At 58.1% G+C, this 24,195-nt stretch overlaps 1 protein-coding gene across 1 annotated transcript in view; it reads right to left on the bottom strand.

Moving 5' to 3' along the window:
- The window catches only part of PLXND1 (plexin D1), a 51,605-nt gene that overhangs the window by 3,576 nt on the left and 23,834 nt on the right, over positions 1-24,195 (bottom strand). The window contains exons 9-32 of the mRNA XM_063113916.1: positions 19,297-19,401; positions 16,887-16,976; positions 16,621-16,714; positions 15,423-15,577; positions 14,519-14,670; positions 13,673-13,772; positions 13,443-13,582; positions 12,467-12,634; positions 12,291-12,381; positions 11,795-12,058; positions 11,558-11,707; positions 10,600-10,714; positions 8,813-8,920; positions 8,608-8,720; positions 7,497-7,601; positions 6,907-7,037; positions 6,267-6,465; positions 4,085-4,231; positions 3,732-3,888; positions 2,849-2,952; positions 2,681-2,744; positions 1,843-1,877; positions 1,463-1,567; positions 759-922 (exon numbers count right to left, since the gene is read on the bottom strand). Coding sequence (XP_062969986.1) covers positions 759-922; positions 1,463-1,567; positions 1,843-1,877; positions 2,681-2,744; positions 2,849-2,952; positions 3,732-3,888; positions 4,085-4,231; positions 6,267-6,465; positions 6,907-7,037; positions 7,497-7,601; positions 8,608-8,720; positions 8,813-8,920; positions 10,600-10,714; positions 11,558-11,707; positions 11,795-12,058; positions 12,291-12,381; positions 12,467-12,634; positions 13,443-13,582; positions 13,673-13,772; positions 14,519-14,670; positions 15,423-15,577; positions 16,621-16,714; positions 16,887-16,976; positions 19,297-19,401 — 3,056 coding nt within the window. The remainder of the gene's footprint in view (positions 1-758; positions 923-1,462; positions 1,568-1,842; positions 1,878-2,680; positions 2,745-2,848; positions 2,953-3,731; positions 3,889-4,084; positions 4,232-6,266; positions 6,466-6,906; positions 7,038-7,496; positions 7,602-8,607; positions 8,721-8,812; positions 8,921-10,599; positions 10,715-11,557; positions 11,708-11,794; positions 12,059-12,290; positions 12,382-12,466; positions 12,635-13,442; positions 13,583-13,672; positions 13,773-14,518; positions 14,671-15,422; positions 15,578-16,620; positions 16,715-16,886; positions 16,977-19,296; positions 19,402-24,195) is intronic.

The following is a 24,195-nucleotide window of genomic DNA, read 5'->3' on the forward strand; positions in this document are numbered from 1 at the left end:
CCCCCATCCCACTTGGGCAGCCCATGGCTCCTCCCCCAACCTCGCAGGCAGCAGGAAGTCCAGCATTAGTGCTAAAGGAGGACTGAGGGAGGGTGTGGCCCGGATCCTTGGCCTTGTCCTGGGGAGGCCAGAGAGGCTTGGTAATCTCCCCCACCCCAGGGCCACCCAGTGACTCAGGAACCCCAAAGCTCTGAGAAGCTCCTGCAACTGCACAGAAACTTCTGGGCTGGTGGCATTTTTTTTTTTCCTGAGTGTGAGGCTGAGGTTTTCTACAACTCGATGGGGGTGTGTGACCATGAAAAGCTAAGATGTGCCTCAAAGTAGGGCTATGAACTGGGTATGGGATTCAGATCATGTGGGGTTGAGCCTGACTCTGCCATCCTGAGGGCTGTGTGATCTTGATCTCTGTGAGCCTCAGTGTCCTCATCTATAAAATGGAGCTGATGGTGTCCAACCGAGAGGGATGGAGGGAGAATGATGGAAATGGCAACACCCATAATGCCTACTGCATGCTCTTCTGTTCAATCCTTACAATTCAGGCAGGTTACTTTTATTGCCCTTGTTTTATAGCTGGGGGAAACTGAGGCACAGAGAGGTTAAGTCACTCAGCCAAGATCACACAGCCGGGAAGTGGCAGAGTAGGGACTGAACCCAGGCAGGTGGGGTTGGAGACTGGGCTCTGAACCCTCACACTGCAGCCACCCCAAGGATACGATGGGGTCTGCACAGCCCTCCCCGCCTGCCTGCCCGTCTGCCACCTGTTGGTCTTCCAGATGTGCAGCGTGTCGGGGTCCGAGATCCCCCTCTTCTCAGCCTGCTCCTCCAGGAAGTCAAAGAAGTACTTGACGGCTAGCGGGGGCTTGTCTTCACGGATGCTCAGGATGGCCTTGAACAGGTCGTCCAGGAACTTCTGCAGCGTGCCCTGCGGGGGAGCAGGGTGACCACCGTCAGCTTGGGGCCATGTGTGGAGGGTGGCACTCCCGATGGCTCTGGGAAGCCTACAGTGCTCGGGCTGGTGAATGGGGAAGCCATGTAGCATTGGGCTGGTCCCCTAACTTCTCCAGGCCTCAGTTTCCTTGTCTGTGAAATAGGTTAGTGAAACTCACCTTGCAGGGGTGCCAAAAGGACTAATCAAGATACTGAGGCACAGAGCTGAGAACTGGTGGTAGAATGTAGGCTGCAGGGTGCCCACTCTGCCACTCCAGCTGGGTGACTTGAGGACATCACTGACCCCTCAGGGCCTCATCTTTCCTGGCTGCAGGCGAGTCCCTCCCTAGGTGGGGCCCCAAGCCCTCAGTCTCTTGCCCTGAAAGCTCATTGAACCCCACAGGGGAAGCAGGAAGAACTCACACACCTCCTACCTTCCAGGAACCCATGCAGGGCTGACCCTGGAATGCCAGCCTCTCTGAGTGGAGTGGGGCCCTGCACCACTGCACAGAGGGGAGACTGAGGCTGGACCCACCTTGGTAGACAGTAGACGGGTCAGGTAGATTTCCGGTAGCACCTTCTTGCGGTGGCTCTGCCGGTGGGACTTCTTGGGCTCTGCCAACTCATCTGTGGGCAGCACCTGGGAGGCCGGGCAGTGGTCAGCGCCCATGCCAGGCACATTCTCAGCTATCCCGTGGGAGGCCTGTCCTTTGCCCATGGGCACCTGGCTCTGCCCAAGCTTCTTGGCACACAAGGGCTGTGGTTCCCTCCTGATTGTGGGCCCCATCCCCACTCCCCCAGAGCAGCCTTTCCCAGGGCCTGGGAGCACTTTTCCCCAGAGGCCCAGGGCAGCAGAAAGCCCAGGCCACACCCAGCAAGGGGCTGGCTCCCCCAGGGCCTGAGGCGGGCACTCACCAGATGGAAATACTTCTCTGTGTCCAAGTCTTTCACTGCGAGAGGAAAAACACACGATAAATAAACAAGGGAGAGGAGGGGAGGGAGAGACAACCAGAGAGAGAGAAACAGACATGGAGACAGAAAGAGGGAGAAAAAGAGAAACAGGGAGAGAGAGGGACAGAGATACAGAGAGACTGAGTCAGGGAGAGACAGCAACGCAAAGAGAGAAAGAAATGAGAGATCCAAAGGGACACAGAGAATGACACAGAGCCAGGCAGAGTCAGAGACAGAGAGACGTACACACAGTGACAGAGACACGGAGGGAGGAGGGAGGAGCCTCCCCGAACAGGCAGGGATGGCTGCCCTCACCCACCCCACCCCCAAGCCCAGAGCTCCTGCCAGCCCAGACCCCACAGGCTGCTAGGAGACCCAAGACCCCACCCTCAACCTCAGGAGGGGACCCCAAGGCCCAGGGGAACCTGGGCCTGACAGCCAGGCAGCGTGGCCTGGGGTGTCTGAGGGCACGGCTGGGGCTCTTGAGGCAGGGATACAGCCCAAAGCCCACTTGGGCACGCCAGCCTCCCCTTCTGGCCTGGCAGCCACCCAGACCTCTTGGAACCACATCCCGCCCTCCCGGGGCGTCTCTCCAGCTGCCCGCAGGAAATCAGCTCGAGGAGGCCTGGCTGCAGGCCCTGTGCAAGCAGTTCTGGGTCAGAGGAGGCTGCCCGGCCCCAACCCCACCAAGGGGGTCACAGCTCACGCTGGCTGCCTGGTGCCTCAGTTTCCCCACTGGGGCGTGGGAAGGAAGGCCCCACCACACCCGGCCTAGACTCCCTCCTCCATGCACTGGTGCTACCTCGGCCCAGCGTGTTGTCCTTCTTGTCTGTGAGGCTCATGGCCAGGGAGGCACCTTCAGGGATCTGACAGGAAGAGAGAGGCCGAGGTGAGAGGTCAGAGGTCAGGGTGGGTGGGGGTGGCGAGGGTGGGTGGGGGTGGCGGGGCTGGGTGGGGCTGGAGGCCTCACCTTGTAGTGGGCCAGCGTGTTAAGCTTCTTGCGGCCATCCTCCACCACCGAGGTGTCGTCCAGGTCCCGCAGGATATAGCTCTGCGTGCTGGAGGCGAACCACTCTGCGGGGCAGGGAGCAAACCGTCAGTGCCAGGGCCACACAGGGAGATGTGCAACCTGAGGCAAGCCAGGCCTCTCTCTGAGCCTCTATTTCCCCTTCTGTAAAATGGGGAGGACAAGAAAGAGCTGGGGGAGAGCATGGTGGTACAAAGTGAAGGCACCAGGCTGGTGAGCACAGGCAGGAGCTCCCCAGGCTTGTTCGAGTCACAATTGAGGACAAAATGAGAAAAGGCACCACGTGTGAAAGCGGCCGCACACATTCCATGGCTCCCCACCGTCCTCTGGGTAAAACCTGAGTGCCCAACTCTGCCCTTCCAGGCGCTGGGTGACAGAGCACCTGCCCAGCCTCCTGCCCCTGCACACCAGCCCCAGTGGGCCACCTGGAGTTCCCTGCTCTGTACGGACAACTGCTGTGTCAGCCTGTTCACTATAACACCCAAGTGCCCAGAACAGGGCCTGGCACTGAGCAGGCACTCAGGAAAGGCCAGTGGTCTTAAGAACGAATGGCCTCAGCTTCTTGGCTTAACCAAGACTCCTACGCATCTTTCAAAACCCACAGCCACGTGCCCTCCCTTGGGAAGCTTTCCCTGAACGCTGTTTGCCACAGCTTGCTCATGCTGCAGGACTCGCTTCCTGCAGATAAGAACTCCTTGCTGATGGGGACCTCATATGATCATCTAGTGTCCCAGGGCCACTGTTAATGCACAGGCGATCACTGAAAGAAGTGTTCTGGCCACGGCAAGGCCACCCCCACTGAATCCACCCGCTGGCCCCTGCCCACCGAGGTCAACATCCTCCGCACGTGGCCACTGTGAATAGGGTACATTCTTGCAGAAGGCTTCCAGGATCTTCTCCTTCACCTGCGTCAGCGTGTCGGTGTCCATGGCCCGCACGCTCAGAGAGTCCATGCCGCAGCCCTGGAAGGACACATTCAGGTTCTGCACGAGAGGGTGGGAGAGAGAAGTTAGTGAGCCATCACCAGGGACACACTGGAGCCTGGGAAGCAACGCCCTATCCAGGGAGGCTGGGTCAAGATTGGAGGCAAGGACCATTCAGGCCCACGGGACCCTCCCAGCCCGCCCTGGAGACCGGTCCCTGTCCACTGACCCAGCCCCGCCCGCTGCTTGGGCTCACCCGGGGCTTGGCCTCGATGTTTTCCCGCAGCAGCCACTCCTCGTTGAGTGTGTAGCGGGCCTTGCCGGTGATGGCGTCAATGGAACCCTTGCTGATCTGCTGCTTGATGGCGCACAGCAGCAGGAAGAATGGCTCCCCAACAGTCTCCTGGGGCAGGCACGGGGCGGTCAGGGGCCAAGGCCCAGACTGCCCAGCTCAGCCCCTCCCTGCCCCATCCTCCATATTCCAGCCCCACGCCCTTGGCCATGCTGCGACCTTCCCCTGGAGTGCTGCTACCCCTTCTCCCCACACCTCCATGGCTGCCTGTGTAATATCCTCCGGCGGACCTCGGTGCCAACACCACCTCCCCCCGCTGCAGGGCATCTTCACAGACTCCACGCTGCTCTTTATTAAACACCACTGTCTGTGGGCAGGTGCACTCGTCTCATTACCCCAGCAACCCTTCCAGGTCTGAGGTATTGTCTGCACTGTGTAGCCAACAAGGCTGAGGCTCAGAGAGGGCAAGCTACCTGCCCAGGGTCACCCAGCCGGGAAGTGGTGGAGCTGAACTGGAAGCCCAGAACTGCTGATTCCTGAGCCCGTGACTCTTTCTACTAAGGTGGAGCCTCCCAGGGTAAGTTTAAGTGGAACCAGAACATAGATGTAGCCTTAAATAACCCAAATCACAGCCTGACAACTATGGAGAGTCTCAGGCCGACCCAGGGCTCAACAGCCCTGCTCCTGCCAATCTCCCTGTTTCATAAAGTGCACCCAGCCACCCACAGGCTTCGGCTGATTTTCATGTCATTGCTACGGCAAGTGACCCAGGTGTTCCATTTATGGTGGATATTTAAGTTGAAATGGTGAATTGATTTCAAGAAAAAATAAAGTACGTCATAGTATTAGGCAGATTTGGCAACAATTATGAAGGTACATGCCGGCTCTGCCCGATCAGATTCTCCAGGTCCAGGGGGTGGGAGCCACTGACGCTCCACTTTCTGGAGGAGGAAACAGAGGCTCAGAGGGGAAAGCCCAGCTGAGGCTTCACAAAGAGGACAGGGAGCTAGGTTCAGAGTCTGCTGTGGCCCCTGTAGTCCCCAACACAGCCCTGATGGCCCAGAATGAGGCAGCCAGCAAGAGATTGAGGTGCCCCAAAGGCACATCCCCAGGCCCACCCGCACTCCCCACTTCCCTCAGGAGGATCCATAGGATTCCTCCAGGCTGTCTGGCCTCACAAGCAGAGGCCCCACTTGACAGAAGGAAATCAAGGCCCAGAGACGCAATGACTTGCCCAGGGTCACACAGCTGGGTTGTGCCAAAGACCAGACTCAAACCCAAGACATTTGAGGCCCTGGTTCTGGGCTCCAGCCAGGCCTCTGCCTCTCTCCTGTGATCCCCAGATGACCCTCTGGCTTCTGCCACTGCAGGGCAGCTGGATGGTGGGACAGGACCAGGGGCTGAGCAGCTCCTGTTCTGCAGAAAAACTCTCACGGAGGCTCTTTTGGCCGAATGCGGAAGGCCTGACTATCTGGCCTCACCGCCCTTTCCAGCCTGATCTCTCAGCAGATTCACTGGGCTCCGTTGCTTTCGTTAACATCCCCTCCTCCTCGCCTCTGCTCATGTTGCACCCCATGCCTGGAACACCCTCCCCACCCAACTCCTCACCAGGCTCATTCCTACCAAGCCCTCAGGTCTCAGCATGGGATCACCTGCACCAGAAAGCCACCTTGAACCCTTCAGCCAGGTCAGAGACCTCACTGGGTTGAGCTCTGCTGTATGGCATTTACCACTCCCTACTATAATTTCTGTTTCCACAGCTCTCCCCTAAGGCTGGGAGTGCCTCAAGGACTGCGCCGAGGTCTGATTTAGCTCCTGAATCTAGAGGAGTGGCCCAAAGATACATCGGGGAGGGTCGGATGACAGAAAACAACGTACTGAGACATGGCCCCTGATACAGCCTCTGTTCTGCCCCAGGCCCGCTCTGAGCCCTGTGGTGAGCCAGCCAGGCCTTGTTTGAGCCTCAGTTCCCACATCTGGATAAAATATCCTATGGGCCTGTCCCTGCCCCCTCTGAGCCATCTTTCCACATGTGCACAAAGGACATGACAACCCCTCCTGGCAGAGCCAGCCCGAGGATGTAATGATATCGGATCTATGGAGGGAAGGCTTGGGAAGTGGGGTCACTGTTGTCAGGCGGTCTCACCCGCAGACAGCTGTACATGCAGATGGACATCCAGTTTGTGAGCATCTTCTCCACCACAGACTCGGTGCGCCGCAGCATGAGCTTGGGGTTCTTGGCGGCAGAGGCGTCGATGAGGTCCACAAGGAGTTCCTTCATGATGCCTGTGTAGTACTCCAGCTTGCCGTGCAGTGCGATGGTCAGCAGGGAGGCCAGGCTGCACCTGCAGGCAGCATGAGGCATCAGCATGGCCGCACCTCACAGCCCTGCAGTCTGGGGATCACGCAGCATCGGGGTCCTGGGGCCCCAGGACCTTGTCACTGCCTTGTCACTTGACCCAGTGATGCCGGGTGTGCTGTGAGGGCAGGTCCTGCCGATAGAGTGAATGGGGCTGGAATCTGCCTGGAGTAAGGGCCACGTTCTCTAATGTCCACAGCAACCACTGTGCCTGTGAACCCATGTCTTGGGCATCCAGCCCTGGAGGGGGAAGAGTACCAGGGGTCTCAGGAGCCCCAGAGTCCCAGGGCCTGATGCTTGGCGATGCCAGCTGCCAGAGGACATGGGATTTACAAATGCCCAGCCTTGTGAGGGCGGGGTTCTGTGACCTGGCTGTGTGGCCTCATGCAGGCCCCTCTCCCCACCACCTGAGCCCCTGTAGCCTGACCTGTCACGCACCGCGAAGTCCTTCTGCTGCTCCAGTGCGTGGACAAAGACAATGAGGAAGTGTTTGTTGTTGAGCAGCGAGGAGAACAGGCTGATCCCCTCTTCCATGTTGGGCCGGCAGCTCTCAGGGATCTACAGGAGCAATCAGTGCTGGGTGTCTGAAGGGGTCCAGTGCCCCTGCCTGGCCTAGGAGCCAGTGCTTATGATCCCATGAGTGGCTGCTTGCATGCCACCTGGGATGGGGAGCTCACTACTTTTCAATGGTGGCTGCCTTCTGCCTGGAGGTAACCTGTTATCCCAGTGTTGGGGGGACTCTCACCTCCATGCTCTGAGCAGCAGGTGGAATAGGGTGCACAGGGAGACCCAGTCCTCTGCCCTCTCTTCTTGGCCTGGGAGGTCTGTAATACCCTGAATGGCTGCTTGAATGCCACCTGGGATGGAGGGCTCAGAATTTTACAGTGGCAGAGGCCTCCTAGCTCCCCATGATGAATGGTTAGATGAGCTGGAAAGTGGGGCCCAGGCAGAGGCAGGGTGGCCCTGAAGCAGCCCAGTGAGTGAACATGTGTGTGTGTGTGGGGGGGGGGTACTCACCTTCCACTCTCCCAGCAGGGGGTGGGTCTCCTGCACCGGGGAGCTGCCCTGGGAGTTGAGGGTCTGCGAGGGCAGCACATAACGCTCTTCATACAGGGAAGAACACTGCAGAAGTAGAGCCCCAGCATCTCAGCAGGGCTGAGACTCCCCCGACTGGCATGCAAAGGTCACCCCAAACAGAAAGGGGCCTCTGCTAGGGGAAACTGACATAGAAATAACTCCATACAAAGGAATAAGAGGCAGTGGGTCAAGCCCAGGGAGCCGTGGGATTCCAGGGGAGTGAGTGGGCATCCAGAGGGCTCTGGGATGGTGTCACAGGCAGAGGAGCCCAGCAAGAGCCAAGGTATGGCAATGCAAGAGGGCACCAAGCTTAAGAGGAAGCAAAAAGGACTTAGTGCGGAATGGGGGAGGTGAGGCAGAGAGGCTGATGAGGACTCCCCACATAGGGTTGCGTTGGGAGTCTGAGCTCCACCCTGAGGCTGGAAGACCACTGGAGGCTTTCATGAGGAGCAATGTAGTCAGACATGGGTTTGCTTTGGATGCTGCATGGGGAACAGCATGGAGAGGGTAAGAGGGAGTGTGCTGGCCACTGGCACAAACACCTGGACAGGCCAGGGAAGGTGGGGACAGGGCAGAGGCCCCTGGAATAGCAAGAGGAGGCATGCAAGGCATGGAAAGGATGCAGCAGAATCCAGTGGATAGGAGGAGGGGGTCTCCTCATGGAGACCGAGAGAAATGCAGCTGGGAAGGGCCCAGAGATGAGAGAGGCTGGCAGGGACCGTGGGGCCTGCGACAGTCCTGACCACCTCTGCTCCCCGCTTCAGTGAGGGGAGAGGCAAGCCCAGCACCCAGGAGGGGAGTGGGGACAGCAGCTGGCTTCTGTACGGACAGTTAAACATCAAGTGAACAGAGAATGGAAGTTGGGGAGAACCTGGGCCCCCTCCCTTGGCAGGCCAGTGTATGGCCGGGACTGCCCTGAACAGGTGTGAAGGCTTTGCACTGCTCAAGCAGCCTGTGCTGCACAAAGGTGCCCTCTAGGCTGGCATGGCCCAAAGATGTGGAGGAGCCCCTGTAGTGGTCAGTGTGGGCAGAGGCGCGGGCGCAGGCTGACCTTGGGGAAGAAGGTGCGGGTCACAAAGTGCTTATACTCCAGGAAGGGGATTCCCTGGCTGCGGTTCAGCTCCTTGGTCAGATCCGTCATGTCCGTCTGCAGCTCAGCAAAGCCTGGTAGACGGGAGGCAGCTGTGAGCGGACTGCGAACCTATTCCCCAGACGAGAAAGCCAAGGCCCCAGCCCACACGGTGCCCGCGCACTACCTTTGCGGATCTCCTCGCGGATCTGAGACTCCATCTCCTCCATCTGCAGCAGGGTTTTCTGCCAGTAGCGCTCAGCGCGGCGACTCTTGGTGCAGAAGACGAACAGGGCTGTGGACAGCAGAGAGGTGGGTCAATTCCCATTGGGAAGCATTGACTGGCACCTGCTGTATGCAGGGCCTGGGTCTGGAGAGGTTCTGCCCGCTGGCCTGGGCTCTAGCCACTCTGTGCAGGGTGGGGCGCAGGTGCCAGGCCCCCTTAGCCCTTCAGCCCTCCCTGCCCGTGGGCTGAGCTCTACAGGGCAGAGGGCTGGGGAGCAGCCAGCAGAACAACTTGACTGTCCCCCCATCCCCGTTCTTAAAGAAAGAAACGTGTGTGTGCGTAAAATAGTGCTTAACAGTGGCTCTCCCCAGGGAAGGGAATTATGGTGATTTCTGTTTTCTATCTGCTTTTTAGCATTTTCTATTCCTTCTACAGTGACAAGGTGGTACATGGGAATTAAAAAACTTTTAAAAGCAGGTTATGAAGCAGTCTTACATTATAATCTCTTTCTGGGGTGGGGAAGGGAATATATATATATAATATATTAAAATTATTAGGTAGTATTTTTAGAAAGTGACTGGAAGAAAATATTCAAAAATATACAGGGTGTTTATGATGGGTACTTTTTCCTTTTATCTTCCAATTTTCTCTAAAATTTTCTACATTAAATATACTCAGTTTTAGAAAGCAGCTTTATTGAGATATAATGCATATACCACGTAATCCATCCATTTAAAGTGTATAATTCAATGGTTTTTAGTATATTCACAGTTATGCAATCATCACCAATGTCGAATGTTAGCTTATTTGTACTACCCCAAGAAGACCTGGGTCCATCATGCGGTCACTCCCCATTTTCCCTTCACCTCCCCCCCGTGTGCCCCCCAGTCCCTGAAACCATTCATCTGCCTTCTGTCTCTGTGGATTTCCCTATTCTGGAATTTCATATAGATGGAATCATATAATATGTGACCATTCGTGTGGCTTCTTTCATTTAGCTTAATGTTTTCAAGGTTCATTCAGGTTGTAGCATGTGTCAGTACTTCAATCCTTTTTATGGCTGAATAATATTCCATCGTATGGACATACCGCATTGTATTTATCCATTTATCAGTTGATGGACATCTAGGTGTTTCTGCCTCTTGGTCATTATGAATAATGCTGCTGTATTAACACTTGTGCACAAGTTTTTGTGTGGATGTATGTTTTCATTTGTCAGGCAGATACCCAGGAGTGGGATTGCTGGTCACGTGGTAACTCAGTGTTTAACACTTTGAGGAGCTGCTCAAGTGCTTTCCAGTGTGGCTGCACCATTTCATATCCCCTCCAGCAGTGCACCAGGGCTCCAGCTTTTCTGCTACATTGAGTGTTACTTTTATAACCATTATTTTAACAGTGGCATAGCCCACCAGACATGTGGGTGGGTTTCCCCTCAATCCTCTCCTAAGTACCTTTAGTAGCTCCCTCTTGACTGGAGAACAAGGTTCCAAATTACTCTGCTTGGCATTCAGAGCCCATGGCCTGGGCCCAGTGTATCCCCCAACATCCCCTCTGTACCCTCTTTTTGTATTGTAGCTGGGACACACCTTCCCCCACCTCTGGGTGCCCAACCTATTCCCACCTCCAAGTCTTTGTTTGGGCTGTGCCCTTTGCCCATTCTGCATTCTCCTATCTGCCAATCTTCAGAGGGACGGGGGCAAGGTGGGCAGGCCTGGCCTCCCAGGTGTCCCAAGGGCGTGGCTCCTTACCCACAACGGAGAGCAGCAGCAGGACACTGCAGATGACAATGGACACGACAATGGCCATCTCACTGCCCCCTAGCTGCAGCGTGGCAATGGTCTGGTTGAAGTTCCCTACCTGGACCTGCACAGAGGTAGGGGAAGGGAGATGTAGACTTCCTTGATGAACTTCTTGGCTCTTCTCTTCACTACCTGTGCGGCCTTGGGCAAGTCACCTAACCTCTCTGAGCTTCAGTGATAACATAGAGATAACTATATCCACCTCCTGGGGACACTATGAGACCTAAATGAGGAGATGCTTGTCAAAATCTTGGTCCTGGGCCTGGCACAGGGGTAAGACTCAGTATAGGGAATGGTGATTATTATAACCTTGGGGGAAAAGTGGAGGAACCAGAGGCAGGGCAGTTCATGGGGCCTGGCAGCTGTCCCCAAGAATCTGTAGGGCTGTCCGAGAACCAGGGGAGCAGGTGAGGTGTGAGGACTCAGAGATCAGAACAGGGACTGGGGTGCAGGTGAAAGCAAGCTTTCCCAGGGTTGTGCATGCTGTCTGGGAGGGAGTGAGCTCCCCATCTTAGAAGGCATGCAAGCAGGTACAGTGCAGAAAAGATCCCACTTTCTAGGCCCCTCTTTGCTCCTCCTGCTTCCCTCCTCTCCAAGACTCTACGTGGTGACTGGCAGCCCAGACTCTAGGTGGGACAGCAAATGGGATGGTGGTGACTTCTTCTGAAAGTCCAGCCCCATCAAGTTCAGATGGGGCCCATCACTAACCTTGAGCAAGTCACTAAGTTCTTGGGTCTCAGTTTCCTCATTTGTCAAGTGAGGGAATAAAGCTGCTTTGCTTGCCTAAGCTATTGAGCATGAAAATGCTTGGTGACTTCTGAACCACTGGGAGAGGGGCAGATGCTCAGCAGATGGGCCAGGGCTGGGGGCCAGGCCCACCTCCACCTCCAGTGCCCTGTCCACTCACTGTGATAGGCAGCTGCCCCTCAGCCATGCCCAGGGACTCGTTGACAGAGCAGTGGATGACTCTATCTGAGACGATCTGGATGTCACAGGCCACCTGGCCTATCTTGACCCTGTACTCGTGGCTCTCGAGGCCCAGGCCATCCTGCTCCTTCTGTGGGTGGGGAGGAGGAATGCTCACTGAGGCCGTGGCTGAGCCCACCTGCTGGCTCCCGCCTGCCCAGCACCCACCAGTGCTCACATGAATGACTAGGGTGAGAGGCTCCCCAGGGTGGTGCTTGATCCACCGCTCCCTCTTGGCTGTGGAGAACTGTGGGTTGGGGAGGTAGTCCAGGTGGAATCTGCTGCCCCGCTGCACCTCCTCAGGGTCCAGCAGGTCCTCGACCATCGCCACCTCATCCGCATAGGCCCGCCCATTGATGAAGAAGTCCACTGGTGCTGAGGCATTGCTCAGGGCCCCGGGGGATGGGCAGATGATGAGGGTGGAGTTGAGGACCTTGCAGAGCTGGTGGGGAGGGCCGGGGTGAATGGTGGGGATGGAGAATGCACAGACAGATATGGAGAAATGGGGAGATTGCAGTTTAAAGAGACAGAGAGACAGATGACAGAGACAGCAAGACAGAAACAGAGAGAGGCAGAGAGATGGGGAGAGGTGGTGGGAGGAGGCCTGGTCACTCAGGGCCACCAGCCACATCCCGTCCACCCCTCTCACCCCCTTTGGTCCCTGGCTCCCTTACCGTGGGCTCCCGGCCAATGTGGTGCACAGCCATGGACACATTCTGCACCATGTGGAAGTGTTCGCCAGCCACCGTGATGGTCCTGCCACCGCTGTGGGGGACAGCAATTCCTATCAGCCCATTCTCAGCCCCCGAGAGCAAGGGCCAGCCAGGCACAGACGGGGCCCGGGTCTCACCTGACGGGGCTGCGACGGGGACTGATGGCCGTGATGACTGGGTTCTGCATGTACCAGAAGGTGAGGTTGCTGCGCACACAGCCTCGGCGCTCAAAGCGCACACACACGGGCACGGGGGCCGCCAGGGCCCCCCCGGGCACAGTGCAGACGATGCTGGTGTCCGTGCGCCTGGGGGGCAGTGGGCGGCGTCAGCAGGACCCGCCTCCTACTGCCCATGCCCCAGCACCCTGGGGCTCAGGCCCCTGCCCTTGGCCTGGGCTCCAGCCTCCTCACTGGGCCCAGCCTTGCCTCTGCCCCTTCAACAGCAGTTCATAAGTGCTCAGCCATGTCCTTATCCCACTGCCACACCTGTGCTCAGGCTGCCCGCCCCACCTTGAACACTCTTCCTTCCCCTCTCTGACCCTGCTCCATCCCACCTCCTCTGAAAAACCTTCCCAGGTCTCCTCTCTTGACTCCTGACCCCAGGAGCCCTGAAAGCACTGGCTTTTATCCCAGTCCTGGCCCCACTACACGTTCCTATTTCCTGTGGGTGTGTCTGCCTTCCCCTTGAAGCCTGTGTTGGGCTCATCTTGGAGTCCCTAGCAATGCCCACCAATGGGGCCTGGTACACGGCAAGTGCATAATGAAGACAGAGGTGTTTCACCAAGAGGCCCCAGATCACACCCCTGCCACTGGCCACTCCTCTGGTCCAGCCAGAGGATCTCAGTGTGCACAATCAATCATCATTATTTTCATTGCAGCTATCACTTATGGAGCACTGACTGTATGCCAGGCACAGAGCACCTCCCACAACTCACTGGTACTGTTCTTACCACAGGAGGAGACTGAGGCTCAGAGAAGGGAAGGGGCTTAGCCAAGGGGGAACAGCCAATTAAGACCTGGGTGATGCTTGATGCAAGGGCATCACCCGCCCCTCCAGCTCACACCCCAAGGGTTTCTCTGGGCTGGAAGGGGCAGGCCGGGCCCAGAGGCTTACACGAGCTCTGTGCAGGGGTCTGTGTTGTTCACCAGGACCTGGAGCTCGGAGCCCACGTGGAGGTCGCTCCCATGGATGGTAATCCTGGTGCCCCCTGCCTTGGGGCCCATGGCAGGCTCCAGAAAGTCAACGAGGGGCAGCTGCGGAAGTCAGGCAGGAGGTCAGGCCTCGGGTCAGCCCCTGGGGCGTGCGCAGAGGGGTGAGCTAGACAGGGGCTGTGCCTGCCTTACCACATAGGAGAAGCGCTCCCGTGACTTGCCCTCCTTGGAGGAGTTCACTGTCACCACATCTGAGAATGCCCCTGAGGCTGGTCCCGTGGCACACACGATCCTGAGGGGGGCAGCATGGTCAGCGGTGCAGCCAGCAGGTCCCGGGGAGAGGCAGGCACCGCCTGGTGATCCCTTAAGCTCAGGCCCCCACCTCGTGGGGGTGCAAGCATCCCGTTCCTGCATGCAGCCACCCAACCTCCCACTCACAGCTGGGCTGGCACTCAGCTGGGACACACCCGGTAGCATTACCCACATCACTGAAACTATTCTCTATCTATTGGTAAACAGCCCCCCTGGTGCCTGGCTCAAGGGATCACCCTCACTCCACAAGTTTCCCACACTTCTGCAACTTTAAGACAAGGGGGTAGGACAAGATGATCTCTGAGAACATTTGCTGGGCTGGTAGACTGCTGGCCTTATCTGCAAGGCTGATTTATGGCCCCCTGAAAGGAAACTCAGTGCATTCCTTGCTTGACCCCTTCTGGGCCAGGCCTAAGGGCTGTAGACCCAAATGTTTACACCATGCCAACAATGCGCAAACTGTCTCAACTGCAAACTATTGTCCTCAGAGCTTGGCTGATGCGGAGAAGGGCTGGGCCAGGGGAGCATGGAGGGCTTCCTGGAGGAGTGGGCATCAAAGCTAGAACCAGAAGGGTAAAGAGCAGCATCCCAAGCAGAAAACGGCAGGACGCATGGTGGGAATGGCTTGAGTAAGTCCAGGAGGCCTGGAAGGGAGTGGCCTTTGGAGAGCAGCAGCATGCCAGGAGGGGAGGACAGAGCGGGGCCCAGGGCACTGCCGCTACTCACTCCTCTGACACCGTGTATCTGTCGGCCAGTGGTTCACAGGCCACACTGCCAATCCACACACCATGGGCCACGTCACTGAGCCGCCGGCCCAGGTTCCTGCCGCGGATGGTCAGCAGGGTTCCACCGTCCAAGGGACCACTCAATGGCTCAATCTGCCAGGTGACCGGAGAGAGAGGTTCTGAGGCTGGGACACTGGCAGGGCTGCCCTCCCACTGCTTAGAGAAGGGCACGGAGGCTCAGAGAGGGCTGGGACTGCCGGTCATGGGACAGGTCACTGTGCTGCCAACGAGAATGTGCCTGTGTGATACTGAGTCCACGTGTGGCTGAGGATGTCACTAGGAGAGCTTCCTGGGGGACACTGAACTCAGCTCCCAGTGGCCATGTCTGATCACCTGATTCTTCATCCCAGCCAGAGCTGACTGGGACTGGGGTGGGCACCTGACCTGGGCTAAGCCATTCAGAATCCTTCCCTGAGATTTTTTAAAACTTAAAACAGAGGTTTGGTTCCCATACTGGCCAATGACAAAAAATACATAAATAAAAATAAACAAAACAAAAGCTTGGGAGTCACTGGTGTCCTCAGTTATCACTAGATCAGCAAGCTTTCCCTGACCTCACTATAAAAACTAGAGGCACTCAGCCCCTGCGTCTCCTGCACCCCACACCGCCATGCCCGGCCCTGCCACCTCTCCCCACACACCTACCCCCTTCTCTGTGTAATTTACTTCCTTATTCATTATTGTCCGCCTCCCCCATAAAAACCTTAGCTCCATGGGGGCACTTTGCTCTGTTCACAAGTAATACTACATGCATGTGCCAGGTGCGTGCCCCAGTTCGCGAGTCCAGAGGCTGTGTGACCCTGTGGGGCACTGTGTGCGTGCGTACCGGCGTGGGGCATGCTTACCATGCGGATCTCAGGAGCGGGGCACATGCCAGGCAGGGGCTGCAGGGGCCCCCGCAGGCGGCAGCCGTCGTTCCACATGCACAGGTGACCCAGGTCCTCACGGCCCAGGCACTGGGAACAGTCGGGGCTGCCCATGGCACAGTTATAGACCACAACTAGGGGAGACACGGAGGCTGCATGGGTCAGCACACTCTGAGGAGTGTGCCCCCATCACCACTGTCCCCTCCAGGCGCCCTCTTGCTGTGGCGTCCCACCCAGTGGCAGGTCCTGGTTATGAAGATCAGGACCCCAGGAGGATCTTAGCCTCTTCTCCAAATCCCCTGGGCCTATGCTAAGCACATTGGAGCCACAGCCTCATGAACATCATTCCTCCTCATGACGACTCTGTCAGGTGGGAGCTACTGATCAGCCCATTTTACAGATAAGAGACTGATGCTTAAAGAGGGAGAGTGACTCTCCCATGCTCACGCAGCCCGTGAGTGGCAGAGCTGAGATTCACCCAGGGCTGGGTAGGTCTGTTTTCTCAGTGAGCAATGGTTGGCTCTCCTCAAACTGTCCCCCGATTTCCCACAGGGTGCAGGGGAGGAGGGTTTGAGGAGAGCCACAAAGAGGGGGCTCTGATGGTACCCAGGGCCTCAAATCCTTGGAATGGCCCAAGGAAGAGAGCAGGAAGGGTTCTCCAGGGCTTCAGGTGTGCGGGACAGCTCTAAGGACTCTTGGTGGCCTTCGCAGTGGAGATGTGGGGACCCATGTCCACCAGGATGTCTAAGACTCTCCATGAGCAGACAGGCCCCAGGAGAGCTGATTTAGTACATAAAGGAACTGTGACACCAACCACCATTTGAGGCACCAACTACACCTGATCCTGTCCCCAAGGTTTTGTGTGCATAGCTCATCCGGTCCTACCCAGGCCCTCTGTAAAGGGACTGTGCCCTGGTTTCATTTGGGGACAATGAAGTGCCGAAAGGCAAGGGAAAGCAAGGTGCCTGGAGCTGCACAGCCACTGGCATAGAGGTGCCCAGGGCATGGAGCAGGCGCAGAGCAGCAGGGTTGGGGCATGAGAGCTTGTACGTATTGGGGAGCGATGGGGTGGGACATCTGTGACTGTGTGGTGAGCACTGGAGTGAGCCCCCCAAGGCTGAGCCCCACCCCTTGTGCCGAGTCCCCTGTGGCCATGTGGGGTGGGGGAAGCACCTACCTGTCATGGGATCAGGGCTGTCCAAGAACCGGGCCGGCCGCCCCTTTAGCTGGAGCCTGAGTGGAAACACCTGGCTCTTCTGGCTCGTGTGCAGCTGCAACAGGATGGGCAAGAGCGTGAGGGCGGGGGCGGTGTCCGGGCCTCTGCTGGGGGAGGGATGTCATGGCACAGGTGAGGGCGGGGCTGCTGGGGATGGGGAAGTGGGGAAGAGGGGCGCAGCACTGAACCTCTGCGGGCCTCCCATCCCCGCTGAGCCCGCCACTCACCACCACTTGGTTGCAGCGCACAACTGACTCATTCGCCCACACGGCCTCGAAGGTCTCCTCCAACCCCAAGCTACACTCTAGGGCTGCACCCTATGGGAAACACAGGACAAGGACTTGAGGAGAGCCAGGCCAGCACCCATTGCCCTCCAACACCATCAGGACACCACAGCTGTGGTCCCTCCAGGGGCTCAGTCCGACTGCTAGGCCTTTGCCCGACCATCCTGTCCAACGCTGGAGGAGGCAGGGAGTGCAGAAACACCAAGAACTCTGGCCTTGTGCTCACCATGCCACTAAGAGTCCCTTCAATGTCCCCCAATGCCTAACCCTGGGGCCTTTTAGTCAGCTCATAAAGTCCCGACTCCCAGAGAGACTCCACTTGTTAAGGCTCTTTGATCCTTAACCGCCCCTGCCGCCCCACTCCCCACTGCCCTCCAAGGCCATGCCCCAGACATACCGGACACTGTTTACCATGCACAGACCCTCCCATCCCCGGGCTTCTGCCCAAGCCCGCTCTTCCACCTGAACAGCCTTTCCCTTTTACCACCCACAGAACCCAACATGGCCTTCAGCACCCAGCCCAAAAGTCCCGCGCTCGAAGAGGGGCTGCGCTCACTGACCCTGCATCATGCACTCAGCAGCGAACAGCGGGGGGCGTGCTGAGGGCGGGCACTGTGAACCTCCTGTGTCAGGTGCCACCCTCATTTCCTTGCCCAGGCTGTTTACACCTGTCTCCTCAACCACGGGGAGGTTGGAGCGGGGCCTAGGCCCCTATGACACCTCCGAGGGCAGCAGAAATGAGTTGGAGGACCCAGATTCTACCTCCCACAGTCCTGGGTTTGAGTCCCACCTCTACTACTTCCTAGCTGTGCAACTTCATGCACATTGCTCCTCTCTCTTGGTTTTCTTAACTGTACCATGGCAACAGGCTTCCCTGCCTTGAAGGCTTGCTGGGGAAACCAGAGATTGTGTATCTCAGTGGGTTGCATATGGTAGGTGCCTAATACGTGCTTGCTATTATTAGTATGCAGGAGGTACTCGATAAATGTTGAATGAATAAACAGGGCTCTATTTCCCAGTCTCATCTTGCCTTCTTGAGCAGTGTAACAGATACTTGCCGGGTAAGCAAACCCAGCTGCCACTGACAAGACTTCCTGTTTATGCTCCTGTCGTCGGCAGATGTGACACCCTGAAGAGAAAGCAGCTCAAGCTCCCCTGTTCTGGGATCCTAGCCCAGAAGTAACACAGGAAAGTGGCTGCTGACAGAGCCAAAAGCCCAATTGTCTCCTGCCGTGCTAAGCTGGAGGTAGGTCCATCCCCTGAGTCCTCGGCCCCCTTGGGACAGCAGATCCAGCCTGTCCCAGCACTCCCAGGGTGTGAGCTCAGTTGACAGGGCTGCTGCAGAGCCCAGGCCCTTACCCCAGGCCTCCCTTCAGTGTTCTAGAAGCAGGCCCAGGGGTTGGGAGAACAGAGACTTGCCCATTACACAGCTGGGAAGAATCAGCCAGGACTCAAGTCAGGGCTTAGATCTCCCTGCTTCAACTCCTGCAGCCCAGGCTGGCAGCCTGCCCTTCCCACCTGCCCAGGCCCCTGGCTGTCTCTGAGGCTCTGGCCCAACCCTTGCAGCCCCTGCCACGAGGCTTCCTGACACAGCCCATATCCCCAGCACGTGGCCCCTATGTGGGACAGCCGTCACGGCCTCAGTTATTCCGTGGAAGCGACAGATGGTGAGTCCCTGGGAGCTGGGGAGGAGGTGGCTGGCACACGTCCAGGACTTGTCAACACTTCCCACCCAGGACGCTCCTCCAGGAGGGGCCCAGACGGGGTGCATCCCCTCCCCCAGCCCAGACCGGGGAACAGGGCTGGTCTCAGGGAAGAGCGCTGGATGGGAAGTCCAGGGCTAGGCACAAGTCCAACCCCGCGGGTGTAACCTGGAGCCACCAACTTCCTCCCTAGGTCTCATTTTCCCCTCTGGACAGTGGGGAAAGGGGGGGCAAGGTGTCCTCCAGCCGCTCAGCAGGGAAGACAGGGAAGTCACAAAGTGGGCAGGTGGGCTCCGCCAAGGGAGGGTCTGTCCAGGGGCACAACATGGCCAATGTCCACCCACCGGCCCTTACTCTGCCCGGGGAGCTTTGGAGGGCGGGAGGGTCTTGGTGGCTCTTGGCCATAGCTTTCCTCAGCAGCTGCAGGCCGCCCGCTGTCCCCACTGGCCTGGCCGTTGCCACCCGCTTCTCTTTCCAACCCAGCCCTGTGCAACCCGAGTGGGGCTTTCTCAAGCGGAACCTGGAAACTCAGAGAAAGCAAGCACAGCCCACGCAGGAACCAACGCATGGGCGGTGGGCCGGCCTTGGGGACAGCATGTGGCCTGCGTGCCCAGCCTCCTCCCTGCCCTGCCCGCATCGCCTCCACTTACCTGGAAGAAGGTGGTATTGGCCAGAGGCACCAGGATGTTCTGGGAGCCGCCTGTGGGCACGGGTGCCAGGGCCGAGGGCAGGATCCGGGGGCAGTCCCGAGGGCTCTGCGGTGGGAACGTGAAGGGGGATGACACAGGGACATTTCAGAAAAGGAGCAGGAGGACTCACTGCCTCCTGGTCCTGCCTCCCCGGGGAGACGCCAGACGGCCTGTGCAGTGAGAAAGCACCAGGAGCAAAATCCTAACAGCCGCCACACAGCTACCCTATGGGCAGGAGGTTTTATGAGTCCCGTTTTACAGATGAGGAAACCGAGGCACAGAGAGATGAAACAACCTGCCCATGGGTGGTGATGGATCCCTCCAGGACTGCTCCCTGGCCTCAGAGGAGGCTGGAGGCTGAGTTCCAGGCCCTGCTCTGCTCCTGTCTCTGGGCTTCACCTTTCCCGATGGTATGAGGGGCTGCACCTGCTCCCCGAGACTCCACCCAGGTTTGAAACTCTGGTTTCCAGACTGACATGTGTTAAGTGATTCAGAAAAGAGAGACCACAGGCTTCCAAACAGCCCATGGGCAGCAGGGCCACGAGGGCCAGGCATGCTGGGAGGGCACTTTAAAGGGACCCTGGTACCACTGGGCTGCAGGGGACACCCCTCCCCACCGCCTGGGTACAAGTCACAGCCTCCGGGTGCAGGTGCCAGCCCCCAGAGATGCCTGGGAAAGGCCTGGGCTCTGGGAAGCACTCGCTCCTGACATGTCATTGTCCCTACAGTGGTGGAGTCACTGAGGCCTGGCAGAACAGGGGCTACTTCATGGAAGGAAGGAAGAAAGGAGGTGCCAGGGATTCGAGGCCTGGTTTAGGAACCGCTGTCCCCAGGCTCCTCGGGTCCGTGCCCCACTGTACAGAAGAAGAAACTGAGGCCCAGGGGAGGGGCAGAGACCAGGGTAGGGCTGCGCCTGCCATGTGCACCTTAGTGGCCTCTCTGAGCTGGGGAGTCTGGAGCCCTGGAGAGCCATGTCCTGCTCCTCAGGCCCCCAGAGTCTGACCTGCAGGGACCCCGAGTGAGGGTAGGATTGGGGACCCTGGAGCAGCCACACCTACCCCAAGGGGCCTCCAACAAACCTGGGGCTTCCTGCTGTGCCCGCCTCCAGCCCAGGTCTGGCTGGGGACGGATTTGGGTTAGAATCAGGCCAGGAAGGACCCGATGAGCCGTGTGTCCACTGGGTCACCCAGCCAGGGTCAAAGGCCTCTGGGGATAAAACTTGGGGGCCTTCCAGGGGTCTTTTCTCTTTATTCTAAATGAGACAGGTAGCTACTTGAGGGCAGGACAGGGGCTGATTCCCCTCAGGGACACCGGCACAAATCCAGACCTCGAGGGGATGCCGGTGCCAACACTAGTAAATAACAAGGATGATGACGGTGGCGGCGGCCAGCCCACCCAGCCACACTGTGTGCTATGACACTTCTGAGCACTGTGCACTGTGCTAACCCACCAGTCTTCCTCCAGGCAACCCTAGGAGATAGGCACGACCCTCACACCCACCACAGAATAGGAAACTGCGGCACAGAGAAGCCAGGTAGTTTGCCCAAGGGCAAATGAATGGGCAGAACCAGGAAGTTCTGGTTGTCCAGGCTGCTTCCTGATCACGGGGCCAGAGTGGGGGGTTCCCTGGGGATAGAGCCTGGTGCAGACCACAGGGGTCCTGGCTGAAGCAGTAGCACACCAGGCCCGGGTGGGGCCCCCTGAGTGACCACAGGAGCTGCGTGAGCACACACCAGCCGCCATCCCCCTCTGGTCCTGCACGTCTTAGCTACACAATGGGGCTTTTCAAGGCAAAGCCACTAGATGGAACCAGCCCCAGTTCCCCTGCAGAACCCAGGCTGCTCTCCGTGTCATCTCATGTGTAAACCCCATGGAATTTCAGCTAATGGAACCCACATGTTTCCAATCAGGTTTCACAGCTGCTGCCAGGTCTGTTCTGCAGCTGGCCGGGAGCCCAGTGTCTCTGTCCTTCCAGCTCCACCCCACCTATGGGCAGGTGTCTGACAGGAGAGGCTGGGGGTTGAGGATTGGGGCAGGAGGTGCTCTCACAAGAGGACCCTCATAATGAATGATGCGGGACCATCCTGAGGGCCCCCTGCCTTGACCACCTATAACCTGTGGCCACATGGATGCTTGTGCCCAGTCCACACAGTGGAACCAAGGCCGAGAGTCCTGACACACCTTCACCCTCCTTTGGTGCCTTCCCCACGGTCTGCTAAGCCTCCAGGGGCCAGCTGGTCTGTTGCAGCCTCCAGCCCGTCGGCCTCTAAGTCTGGCTTGGCCTTTGGGGAACCTTCCCCCACAGGCCTGTGATTTGGAAAGACTGACCCTGATCCCCAGCCCCAGGCATGGGTGGGTGCTCCAGGCCCACCTTGGCCTCAACGCATGGTTCAGGGAGTGTGTATGACCCCAGTTCAGCCAGTGAGACTCAACTACGGGACTCCTGCAGAACCAGTGAGGAAGGGGAGCTCTTCCAGTTTCCTGGGGCTTGTGGGGTGGAGCTGCTGAGGCCTCCTTGTCACCAAGAGTAGGGGGCCTGCCTGAGCATGGAGCCACCCAGAGGGGCGGGGAGGCCCCTGACAGCATTGTTGGACTCCTAGATCCAGCTGTGCCTGAAAGTGATGCACCCCCCCGACTTTTCACTCGCATGAGCCAATTAATTCCATGGGGCAGAAGCCAGTTTGGGCTCGGTTTTTCCTGCTTGTAACCAAAGGATCTGGGTCTCCCTCTCCTATCCCAACCCAAGCCATCAGTGCCTCTGAAAGAGCCAGCAGCTTCATCCCTGTGCTGGGGCACAGGACAGAGCACAGCCCACAGCTCAGCAACCCACGGCTGGCTGACTGTGCTCCAGAAAGGGCCGAGAAGGTGAGAGAACAGGAGAGGCCTCAGGAGCCACAAGAAACCCAGATGTGGGCCCAGCATGCACAGGTTTGTGCAGGGGCCCACTGAGGCTGGAGCAGTCTTCATGACTCTCGCACCATCTCTCCCAAGCTCAAGGGGAGAGAGCTGGTGTCCCAACCCAGCACAGGACACATCGACCCAGGTACCGTGAATCCACCAGACCTGGTCCCTCCCTACCTTTCTGCACCCATGGCCCCCCCACAACTGCTCCCGTGTCTCTACCAAACCACTCTCTCCATCGGCCCCCAATGACAGTCCCCCCTAGTGTGTGGTCCATGCCAGGCTCCCACCCAGACCTCCATCTGCCCAGACTCTCCTTTCTGCCATGGCCTCATGTTCCACCACCTTGGGGAAGCCGTCCTTGGGAGGCCACATCCTCCCTCAGGCACCTGAAAATGGAGGCCAGGTCCACCTTTCTCACTCCAGCCCCTCACAGCTCTAATCTGAGACAGAGGGCTCAGCAGCCAGGTCTGAGCAAGTGAGTTGTGATCTCAGGGCACATCCTACCTAGCTGGGTATTAGTACCCCAGCCAATTCACAGGAGTCCCATTTGGTCACACCCTGCATGCTGGAGCCCTCCCCTGAAAGCTGGAGCCCTCCTCCCAGCATCATCCACTCAAGTGCGGCTGCATCCCCACTTCCTTCATGTGGGGACCAACAGGGACAATGGGAAAGTGACAGGGACTCAGCCCCTTACTTCCCAGGGACATGTCTCCTCCCAGCTCCTGAGGGGTCCTCCAGGTGGATGTGCAGACCCTGCTGCCCCCGTTGTCTGCCCAGAGAGGCACGGTGCCTCTGCGGCTAACCGGCACTTATTAAATGCCCAGTTAAGCATCGGTTCTGAGCCTCCTGCAGGCCCGGGTGCAGGCTGCCTCTTCTCCTGCTGGATTACAGTAATCCTCTAAGACAGGTTCCTCCCTGCCCCCACCCCAACTCCTGGCCCGAAATAATACAGACCTGGGGGAGAGCAGTCTGATGGGGCATTGCCATGGAGACACTCTCAGCTGGTGAGCTCCTACATATCTGTCAAGACCCCGCACGAAGATCCCCTCTCAAGAGAAGTCCTCCATGCCCCACCCACAGAGACAGTGGCCATCAGCTCCTGAGGAGCATGGTGGCCTTTGAGTGAGCACCTACGATGTGCCAAGAAGGGGGTGGTACCTTACAGGTGTAACTCCAGATCCCCACCACAGCCCTTGAGGTAGCCCCCATTTGACAGATGGGGGAACAGAAGCACAGAGAGGCTCAATAACCTGCCTGGGATCACACAGCCACAGCTCACACACCTCAGGCTCTTGGCTCATGGTGGGGAAGGCAGGACCACCTCTAACTGGGTTCTTTCCCAGTGCCTAGCACAGACTCAGGCATACAACAGGCACTCAATAAATGCTGAATGAGCGTTATAACAAGGCTGCGTCCTCCTTGCCCCATCACCCCTCTGGGTCAGAGCACAGGAAGGCAGGCTGCTGGCAGGGGAGCTTCATGCTGACATCCACTGAGCCCCTACCATGTACACAGCCTGGGCTGGGAACCGGAAAGCAGAGAGGTGACTAAGGTGTAGCCCCCAGACAGCGAGAGCAGAGTCCTCGTTGGGCGTGACTGTGGAAATCCTGGTGCTGAGTGCAGCAGCTCGGGACCTCCCCCACAGTTCGGTGCACAGCATTGGGCCTCTCTGCCAGTGCCAGAACCCGCAGCCCTGAGCCTCTGAGTTAAGTGTTACTCCTGCTGGGCTCTTCTTCCAAGAAGTTCTGAAGGTCAGGCGGCAGGTGTGACCAGAGGCCTCCAGGCTGAGCTCCTCCTGAGCATCTGCTCCCGGCACCTGCTGCAGGCAGACAGGCTTCCACGACTCCCAGTGACATTCCCTGGGCCCTAAGCCCAGAGGCTGGGGCCTAAGGCGCTCTGGGGACTGGAGCTGCTTCCCTGGGATGCACACCCAGGGAGGGGCCCCAGTGACCTCCT

Source organism: Cynocephalus volans, chromosome 11, assembly GCF_027409185.1.
Source record: "Cynocephalus volans isolate mCynVol1 chromosome 11, mCynVol1.pri, whole genome shotgun sequence".
In the NCBI taxonomy this organism is placed as follows: domain Eukaryota; kingdom Metazoa; phylum Chordata; class Mammalia; order Dermoptera; family Cynocephalidae; genus Cynocephalus; species Cynocephalus volans.